We start from the raw sequence: 10796 nt of genomic DNA on the forward strand, positions 1-10796 counted from the left end.
TTTGATGTTCATTTGCCTTTAATGGCACATAGTGGTAAACCTCTGTGTAGTTTTCCACACTACTCAAGATAAATGCAAGAGTGACATCTGCTGGAATAATTTGGACTTTTTTTTTTGCAATTTAACCTACACTGTGCTGTGTTGCATAAACAATATTTATATTTTAAAAGGATCCTTGTCCATTTCTTATTTACTTGCTGACCTGGAACATATAGACTCTTTCTTAATAATTCAAACCTTTTTTCTTAGCTTTTTTATGCATGACTGTCATCTAGTGCAGATATAACATGCACAGAAACATCCACACCATTAGTTCTAGAGCATAACTTAAAGGCCAATTGTCATATATTCAAGACAGAAAATCTCAAATTGTGGAAAGTGTGTTCAAAGCAGACAAGCAATCAAACTCAAGTTCTAAATACAGAAACTGGCATTTCAGGTGTTACATTTCAGAAACATAATGACTAATTGCTATATATGGTGAGGACTGAAGCTGATGATAATGGATTGGTATACTTCTATGGCATACTTTATTGGAGCATTTGTTTTGTACGCCAAGGCACAGGATGTAAAATTTGTTGTAAAACCTGACACTGAACAGATAAATAAAAATAAAACTAACTCAAAAACCAACTAAAATGAATCCCCCAACTCCAGATTTCACAAATGGCTATAAACAGAAAAGGGAGGGCCTTCTTGACAATAAAAAGACCTTCCTAACAGGAATATGTAAAATGAATGTGTGGGGCCACTTCTTAGCAATACAAAAAAAAAAAAGGATGGAGCAGTTTTGCTACAAAGATAATCTATGCAGCAAAGATGTGTGAGCCTCATGGCAGTAAACAGGTGAAGGGGCATGTTCAGCCACAATAAGTGCAGGATCTACTCATATGTCTGTCTGTTACAAATGAAAGCAGAGTTTTGATTGTATGTTAATATTTTAACTTACCTTCCATCCACTGGAGGTGTCGCAGGAACCTGAAGGCCAAACATGCGGGTAAACTAACAGTTTGTGTGGAAATGATTATTAGGTGGAAAAGGTGAGACTTACAGTCACTGCATGGCTTCCTAATATAAAGTACCGTTGACAGAGTTGTTGGAAGAAAGCAAAGAGTCTGTGAACATCAGAGTAAAAATGCTGGTCAGAATTGGAGCAGAAATTACATCTACCTAAACGTTGGCAGAATGTTTGAGCAGTGCATTTATCCAGTCACACAAAATTTACTGGTGAAAAGAAAGAGTTTCTTTCCAAAACGACAAACTTGAAAAACTGCGCTTTTATTGTTAAAGGTTTATTCAAAGAAATAAAGAGCAGGAGCTGCCAAGAGAGGAGTGAAAATGCTACAAGCCATAAATAATTATCAGCAAAAAAAAACCTAGCCTCACCAAATAAACGCATCCATTTTTAGGGAGATTAAAATAAATTTAAATGAATCAATAATTATTACAAGCCCTATAAAACCAACAATGTAGCTCAAAAATAACACTCCTTCTTGTAGTAACAAGTGAACATTGTAGCTTTAAGTCAGATGCTTGAAATCTTTTGAAACAGGTAAAAGATAAAAAAGGAAGCAAGCAGTGTCTCTTGACTGTGTTTCAATGTTAGGAGAGGAGCACTGCAAACCAAAACCTATTTATATCAGAACCAACCCCCCTCACCTCCTCTTTGTTCTTTGTATTGCATTTCAGCATGCATATAACCTGCTGCTGCCTTGCTGACAGCACATTTAGGAGGTTCCTAAAGCAAACATTCATTTTTAACAGCAAAACCAGCAGAAAACAGAACAGAAAATGACAGCAAACATAGTCCATTTCCAAGCAGTAAGAACATACACCATGTATTACATTTGAAGTGAATAAAGTACTTTTTCTATAAACTGGATGTGCTTGTGGTGACGTTTTCAACAAAAATATTTACATTGCTGCTCAGACAACCTTTTGTGTGATGATTTGGCATCGAACACTAAAGGAGTTCCTGGTCTATAACTTCCTGCTGTCATGGATGCATGATTTTTTAATCCAAACCAGTGTTAAAGTTTTAATCTTCAATTTGCATTCAGTAGATTTAATTGGACATAATTGACTCTAAAATTACACAAGTGTTGTTTTCATATTTGTTCTTGTCCTTTATTCTGTTTCTACCGAACTTGCAGTAAGCAAACATTTAATTAGTAAAGCATTACATCACGAACTGGGGAGAATGTTGCAGCCACAGATCCTTCAGTACGTTTGGAGGGTGTTCACACTTAAAGAAACCTTTCATTTGAATGTCTTTGGTCAATGCTGCATATCATTATCATATCAAATTAAGTTTACTTTTAAGACGTTCGGCACCCATGAAGTCGCTCCCCTCAACAATCCCGAGGTTTACTTTAACTGACCTTAACCTGGGAAGCATCAAACCAACCTTACAACCGTTTCCCATTTGAAATGTCGGCATTTTAAACATACATGTGTGAATAATGTGAGTGTGAACGTGTGAAATCAAGCAAAATAGAGTTGAAATTAGTAAGGATTAAACTAACCTAGTAACTGAATGCGTAATGATGTGTCAGGTTTTATGTGCAGAATAAAATGACCTACTTGTATACACCTGGAGAGTAAAATTCACTGAAGCTTGTTATAATTCAGTGAAAAACAGTGCATAGCGTAAACAGCATTTCAGCATTTCGCTGTCCTGCACTTCATACCTACACCTCAGGCATGGTGGCTTGTTTTCACCTGTGAAAACACGTGTGAGGAAAGTTTTTTGTCGTTCCAGTTGGAGCCTGCTGCTCAGGTGGAGAGAGCGGAGGTAGAAGTCTAAAGTGTACTTGTTTTAAACGAGGGGGTAAGGTAGAATGTTTCTTGGGTTGGGGGTGGTGTCAGAAGGAAGATTTAGGACCCCTTCTTCTTAATACTGCTGCTCAGGACCACAGTTCCCCTCAGCTGACTCCACTGTGCTCTTATCAAACGCAGAAATAAGCCACGGGAATCTCAACGCTGACTCTTTAACTGTCCTCCTCATCTTCCTCACGGTTGCCCACCACTCTCTTCCTCAGTGCTTCATCAGGGTAACCTTGGCCTTTAGGTTCTGGCCGACCCTCGGGAGACCCTCTTCGTTTTCTCCAGACCCCATCCTGGTCTTCATCCTCATCATCTTCGTCATCCTCTTCACCATCGGCCTCCTGGTCCTCATCTTGATTTTGGATCAGCCTTGCCTGCTCCATTGCCTGTTTCTCTGTAGAAAGACAAAAGCAACATCAGTGAGGTTATGAGGGGGCTAAATTTGCACTAAAGTCTTTTTACCCGACCAGTGCAGAGGGATGGAGGGCCTTAAAAAAAAGTATTCATACCCCTTGAACTGTGTTCATTTAGTCATGTTTACAACCACAAACCTCAGTGTACAAAAATGTTTTAAATAGTGTGGAGTGTGCCTGTATTTATCCCCTTTTTCTCCGATACCTCTAATTAAAATCTAGTGCAATGAGAAGGAAAAATCTGTTGCAGGAACAACAAATTTGAACTTTATGGAAGAGTGGCAAAAAGAAAGCCATCGTTGAAAGAGAACCTGAAAGGTTTACCACAAGTTATGTGAGGAAAACAGTAATTATGTAAAAGGATGAACTCTGCTGAGATGAGACCAAAATTGAGGTTTCTGGCCTAGATGTAAAACTTCAGGGAGAACAGTAGATCACCCTAGTAAAGGACAATAACCCTAAACATACAGCCAGAGATACAATGGAAAGACTGAAGCAAATTTTTCAATTTAGTTATTCGTGCTACTGGCTGTGATCTGGAAAAAAGGAACCATAAATTCACATTAATTTGGACAAGAACATGTTTTGTGTAGTTTTTTAAATGACAAAATACAAAAACAAACTTGCAAGCAAAATGCAGCAACTATTCAGTCAAAAGGACAACTGAAAAACCTGCTTTCAGTAATATAAGTGCAATGCATACCCTTTAACAGGCTCTCGAAAGACTTAATAATGCAGGGTTTCCTCTGTGAAACATTTATGTCCCGGTAGCACGCAGTGGGGCTCCAACTGTGAGAGCAGTCGGTGGATCCCAGTGTCCTTCACCACTGAGAAAGGCTGGTCATCTAGCCTGATTAATGAAATTATTTTTGGGTTATCTGCTTAGCCTTCTTACTGTCACGCTCATACAGGCAAGGGTTGGCATTTGAGGGCTGCATTAACAGAGCCTCAAAAACTCCCCATACTCCGCCAAGTGCTTATTCTTTAAATATCGTATTAAATTGCATATTAAATTGTAGCATTTTGACGTGCTTCCACTGCAAGTTATTTTTCAGTTGCAAGTGTAACGGTACGCAAACTTTACATCACTCTCACAAACGGTGAAAAGGTTCCACACGGCCAACATGTTTGTTTAGGATTTGCTCCCATGTTCTTGCGCAGTGTGAAGGAACAGGAGAGATACACTTACACTGCACACAGGGCCTCTGCAGGCTGCAAAATATGAGGTACCGGTGATTGGGTTTTGTAATGAGCAGCAAATAACATTGATCGGCATACACTGATCACATACTTTTTCACAGAAATCGGCAGATAATGACGAGGGCTGATCGATCGGAACACCATTAAAAATGATGCATCCTTTTCCTTCCTCTCCACAATTATGCATTACTTTATGGTGATTTATCACTTGAGATCCCTAAGAGATGTATATTAAAGTTTGTGGTTAAGGGGTACGATGTTGGCGCAGAGATAGAACCCATGACCCTGACGCAGCATGTCAAGAGTTCTAATCCTGGCCCGATGACCTTTGCTGCATGTCTTCCCCCTCTCTCTCACCACATTTCCTGTCTGTTCACTTTCAAAATAAAGACCACTAGTGCCACAAAAACTGTGGTTGAAACAAGACAAAATGTAAAATTGTTCAAAGGGTATTCATACTTTTCCAAGTCACAATGTGGTAGAGGGTTCATACACTTTTTAAACTGTAAAACTCAAGCACTTTTCAAGCATTTTCAAGGTACATTTTTAAACATTTCCAGCACCAAACTTCAGAGCAGTCTTTATCTGTGTGCCTTTTTTCCACTGAGCTTTATTACCACAGCACACACAGCGTTCCCTATGTGAAGGGAGCCTATCAACAATATAAAATACTGTGCAACTGATTCAAATTCAGCAAGTTATAGTATTCACATGAAATTAATATAGGCAGAATGAGCACAAAAGACATCAGACAGAACCATGCTGAGCCACAGCTACTTCTTGCATAATAAAACCATTAGCAAACTACCTTTACTAGCGTTTTCAATAAACATGATTTGTTGTTGCACATTTTAAAGTACAGTAGATGACATAAAACCCTAGCTCGATGCATCCTTCAAACAATCACCTGGCAATTTACCTGCAAAGTTGTAAACTAGCTTAAATTTAAGATTCCCCTCAACTACTATGGTTTATCGCTGGAGAGCGCCAACTCTCCCATCGCAAAAAGCAGCAGGTGTCTCTTACATATGGTGCATGAAGCTACTTGAGAATATGGTCCTTGTTTCAACAATGTTTGGTATCATAGCATTTTCAAGCTCTGGGTCATTCAAAACGGTTACCGCCAGGCATGCTGTTTTCTCCAGCTCACCGCAGATGCATGCAACTAGCAAGACACTGTTATGTGCTCAAAGTGGGTCTGCTTCATAGCTATGCCAAAGGACGCCTCCGGTCCAGCAGCTGGTCTTTTCATCAGATGAGGTCTACTGCTCACACACTGGTATTACGAAAAGGAGCAAACCCTCTCTGAGTGGCAGCAAAACGACAGTGGGTCTCCCTTTAACATAAAAATGTCAAATCGAGGATTTTAATCAAACTGTTAAGAGTGCTCTTCATTACAGAACTGCGCAGTTAGAATATCAACCACTTTACCAACCTTGAAAACACCTTGTTACAATTCAAGGATTTTAAGCACCTATACAACCCCTGATGAGATAGATATATATATAGGTGCAGTATAATATTATGCAAAACTTACTCTGGTAGTAATCATGTGAAGAAAATCGTCGGGAGGGAAAGACGTAATCTGCAATGAACACCAGTAACTAAAAGAACAAGATGACTTAAGTTATTTGCAGCGATGGTACATCCCTGTAGGCTTTTCATGTTTACAGCTCAGGCACGTTTGTTTCATGGCTTTATCATTGTGTAACACATAAGTACTCACCAGACCCAACGTTAGGCCGGCAAACAAGGTGACCAGGCCAAAGATGACATATGACCCCCAAACAGGAATCCCCAGTTGCTCTGTCATGTAGTTATGGCAACGCTGAAAGACACAACATATTTTTAGTCTTGAAACCATCTCACACAAATTGATTTCAGTTATAGTGTATGCTGCACATTCATTCCTACTGCATCATCCTAAAACTGTGAATGTTCTAATTTGAATATTCATCAATACCGAGCAGGAAGTTTGTTTCCAATATCTAAAAATAGTTAGCAGGGTAAGTTGTTAACACTCCGCCTTACAAGCAGGACAACATGCAAACCACACATAGAACAAGCTGTTTAAAAGAAAAGCCTATTTTAACTTCAAAAGGAGGAAATGAATCCGTCCTCTGCTGCCACCATGAGGTCATATTTTGCTATTCATATACACCCGTCAGAAGCAGCTTCAGTCCTCTCTTAACACCTTCTATAGTTGTAAAACCCATCAGTGTGCCATTTACTTACTCGGATGAACATGGAGAGCTTGAACAAAGCTGACATCGAGTTCATCCTGTTGAAAGAGGCAGGGAACGCAACATGTGATTTAACACAGATCTGTCAGTCTGTCACAGAAATATTTAGAGGCTTGTGTTGCTTTTTAAAGCAACAAAAAAAAAAAGACACTAAGAATAGCGCAAATATCTAGTGATGTTTTTTGATATTTTAAAACTCAAAGGTACAAACAGGAAGCAGGAACACACAGACTCTTGCATAAGAGATTCTAGGCACTTACAAAAATGAAGATGGCCCAAACCATGAAGAAACAGGCTCCATGGATTTCCATTTCTGTTCATCAACAAAGCTGAGGAGATCATCTTTAGTACGAGCTCCCTGGTACTTGCGGAAGACGCCATCCTTGCAGCTGAATCAGAAAAGGCACAGAGGTTACTTTGCACTGAGTAAATCTCACTAACAGGGATTTTAGATGGAATACGGGGTTTTCTAAAACTAATCCCCTACTCACATTGGCACAAACACCTGTTTAGTGCTCCTGATAAAGTCAATTACCATTTTTAATATATTTATTTTACCAATCATGTTTCTGCTGTCCAGCATAGCAGTTGCTTCGGCACATTCAAACTAAATATTCTGCTGTCATTATTCCAATCCTCAAAGAGACATTCACACTGCACAGCACAATCATCCTAAAAATACAGAGAGATCACCTATTAAAATAACTAACTTGTTTATGTGAACACGTAGTTTTTGGATAAAATAGTTAAGGATTCTAACAGAAAAGATCATCAACTTAGAATATATGCAACATCAAACTATGTATGAAGTAATCTTCTCCAAAAGACTGTCTACTGCTGTGGAAGCAATGAAGCCACAGATATGCAGATACGTACTGATATATTGTAGGAAGTGAGGTTATGATGAATCGCCCGCTCAGACCTCACAGAGAAAAGAGACAAGTATCAGTCAGCAGGAAGGAAAACGGTAACTCTTAACTAAACACATTCATTTTAACACCCGTGTGGTTGCATGCTTCCGTTTTGGCATGCAACTAAAAGCTCTGAAAATATTTAGGGCAACTGCAGTGAAATCCAAAGGCAGGTACAGTGGGGAGAACCACTATTTGATACACTGCAGATTTTACAGGTTTTCCTGACTGCAAAGCATGTAGAAATCTTTAATTTTACTGAGTGACTGAAAATACAGAAAAATCACATTGTGTGATTTTTAAGTACTTAATTTGCATTTTATTGCATGACATACGTAATTGATACATCAGAAAAAACAAAACTGAATATTTGGGTTCAGGTATGGAGACTGGCTAGGCCACTTCAGGACCTTGAGATACTTCTTACGGAGCCACTCCTTAGTTGCCCTGTCTGTGTGCTTTGGGTTGTTGTCATGCTGAAAGGCCCAGCCATGACCCATCTTCAATACCCTTATTGAGGGAAGGAGGTTGTTTGCTAAGATCTCAGATACATGGCACCATCCATCCTCCCCTCAATACGGTACAGTCGTCCTGTCCCCTGTTGTAGAAAAGCATCCTCAAAGAATGATGTTTCCACCTCCATGCTTCATGGCAGGGATGGTGTTCTTGGGGTTGTACTCATCCTTCTTCCTCTAAACACAGTGAGTGGAGTTTCAACCAAAAAGCTCTATTTTTGTCTCATCAGACCACATGACCTTCTCCTAACCCTCCTCTGGATCATACAGATGGTCATCAGCAAACTTAAGATGGGCCTGGACATGTGCCAGCTCAAACTTTTTGTGTAGGTGTTAATACACTCTGGACCAAACAACCGGTCCGAGACACGCTTTTTGAGATGTCTCGGTCCACTTCCAAACAGACTCGTGGGGTTCGCTTATGGTCTGAATATGAACCGGCCCTGATCCGACCCAACTATAGAAAACGTGTCTCTCTGGACTTAAGCCACTGTAGCTGGTGGCAAAGGTGTACATTGTACTGAAACCATACCTGGTGAGCTGTACGTTGCTTAGCAACGCTGCTACCGGCATGTTGTGGGACAGGGCACGCAGAGCACGTTGTCTCCTGTGGCTTGCAGCATGCATTCTCCAACGGCGTTGCAAAATTTTTATGTTGAATGAGCTGCTCTCTACTCTCACGGTGATATTGCAGCTGTAATAACACAAATATACAGAACAGCTGTTTTCCTCCATTTCCGGGTCTGTGCTCTGTCCTGCCCCCATCACTTCTGTTCAACGGGAGCAATGATCGTCGCCGTGTGGCTTTGTTTAGAAGTAATAGTTCACTTGCAAAAAGTACAATGTGAAAGCAAACCGCACCAAACGAAAAAATAAAGCCCGCTTTTGGTCTGGACAAAACGAGGACCAAAGGAGTTTCCAGCACACATTTCAGAGTCTTAGATCAAATATTGAAAAGCATGCATCCTTTCCCTCTTTACCTCACATTAATGCTTTAGCTTGTGTTGGTTGTAACAGAGCGAAACAAATCCCAGTAAACCACATTGCAGATTGTGGTTTTAAGGTGAGAACATGTGGAAAATCCTTTGACGTGTATGAATACTTTTGTGTGCATAAACTAGTTAGTAAGGGCCAGTTTTCTGACCAAACACCAATCTTTACAAAGCCTGACCTGCCGATTCTGATTTTGGCCGATAATAATTGTCTTTATAACCAACACGGTCAGGTGTTATTAGGTCACAACACACCTTCAATGTTCCTATTTTATGTTGTCAACAGTTGTGAACCGAGCACATTCAGTGACCTAGGGGGCAGGTCTGTCAATTCGCCCTCTCTCACGGAAGAGTAAAATGGGAAAGTGGGTGAAACTTTTGCAGAGGTAGATAACATCGGTGGATAAGGTTTCGGTTTCACATTTAAGTATCGGCCGGTCGCTGATCACCGAAAAGGCAAGCGGGGCCCATCGGTGCACCCCTACTAGTGTTCATCAGATTGGGGATGCTTACCAGGTTGCTCTGTCACGTCCACTTTGGCTACGTTGATTCCCATGTCATCCCCCCAGTTCGCAAACTCTTTCCACACCGGCTGCAGCTGCTGGCATGCAGGACACCAAGGCGCGTAGCTGTGGGAGAAAAGGTTTTAGGGCTTTTCATTGCTCATGCAAAGGTGAAAGTACGTCGGGCAGCTCGACATTATTAGCCAATAAGTTAGCACACTGAATAGCATCCAAACAGCTGGTTAGCAGTGCATAATATGTATTTAGACTTTCTCATAACATTGTATGACCAGATCAAGGTAGACGAGAACTTCGTTTAAACTCGTTTAGCTGACGCGGGAACTCGGTTTTACGTAAGTTCAAAACAAAAACTACAAAACTAGCTGAGTAGCCCGTTAGCAGTATACTGACAACTCAATCATCCATTCTCCTGTCATTATCTTCTCCCAGTCCCCGTCCGTCACTTCTTTAAGACTGTCAGGCTTGGCCGACACCGGCAGCGACGCTGAAAATATCAGCAGAAGGAGGAAAAGGCCTGTCCAGGAGCGGAGTTCCGCTCTTGCTGAGAAAGACAACATGATTGCACTCATGCTGCTAGCTAACAGACGAGCTATGTCCACTACTCAAGTCACTTCCGGTGTGCGCCTTCGTGGTAACGGTAGTGACGTCACAGTCAGCAGATAGATAGATAGATAGATAGATAGATAGATAGATAGATAGATAGATAGATAGATAGATAGATAGATAGATAGATAGATAGATAGATAGATAGATAGATAGATAGATAGATAGATAGATAGATAGATCATTTAATATCAACTCAATACGTTTTTACTGCATATTGACATTGTGTGCATATATATATATATATATATATATATATATATATATATATATATATATATATATATATATATATATATATATATATATATATATATATATATATATATATATATATATATATATATATATATATGCACTTTTTCATACTTTTCTGTTATTTCTAAATATTAATTCCTAGGTATTGTCAGCAGGTGGAGGTGTTGTTCCTTTGATATTTATTAGACTAAGCAAAAGAATGTGTTTACAGTGTTTTAAAACTAAAGATACTTGTTTTGGTGATAACATTATTTTGCGGGTTAATCTATTCTTAAACAGCTTAATTTACCTGCCAATCTTATTAAAAGAAT

The 10796-nt window shown here is 39.8% G+C and overlaps 1 protein-coding gene across 1 annotated transcript; it reads right to left on the reverse strand.

The window, feature by feature from the left end:
- Positions 1–1262: 1262 nt before the first annotated feature.
- Positions 1263–10247, reverse strand: tmx1 (thioredoxin-related transmembrane protein 1). The gene is made up of 8 exons (XM_047346123.1): positions 10015–10247; positions 9614–9729; positions 7559–7604; positions 6943–7071; positions 6675–6720; positions 6166–6267; positions 5977–6043; positions 1263–3220 (listed from the first exon to the last, which is right to left on the reverse strand). Exons 1-8 carry the CDS (start codon positions 10191–10193, stop codon positions 2991–2993), a joined length of 915 nt encoding a protein of 304 aa, XP_047202079.1. The 5' UTR covers positions 10194–10247; the 3' UTR covers positions 1263–2990.
- Positions 10248–10796: the final 549 nt, after the last annotated feature.

Source organism: Girardinichthys multiradiatus, chromosome 19 (genome assembly GCF_021462225.1).
Source record: "Girardinichthys multiradiatus isolate DD_20200921_A chromosome 19, DD_fGirMul_XY1, whole genome shotgun sequence".
Lineage (NCBI taxonomy): Eukaryota > Metazoa > Chordata > Actinopteri > Cyprinodontiformes > Goodeidae > Girardinichthys > Girardinichthys multiradiatus.

What these genes read in the sequence shown, in the direction of transcription:
- tmx1 (XM_047346123.1), bottom strand. Translation starts at nt 10,193, where the DNA reads ATGAGTGCAATCATGTTGTCTTTCTCAGCAAGAGCGGAACTCCGCTCC. An exon ending in TCACTTCCTACAATATATCA is followed by an intron (nt 7,072 to 7,558) that starts GTACGTATCTGC and finishes TTTCTGATTCAG; the next exon opens with CTGCAAGGATGGCGTCTTCC. An exon ending in TTCACATGATTACTACCAGA is followed by an intron (nt 3,221 to 5,976) that starts GTAAGTTTTGCA and finishes GTCTTTCTACAG; the next exon opens with AGAAACAGGCAATGGAGCAG.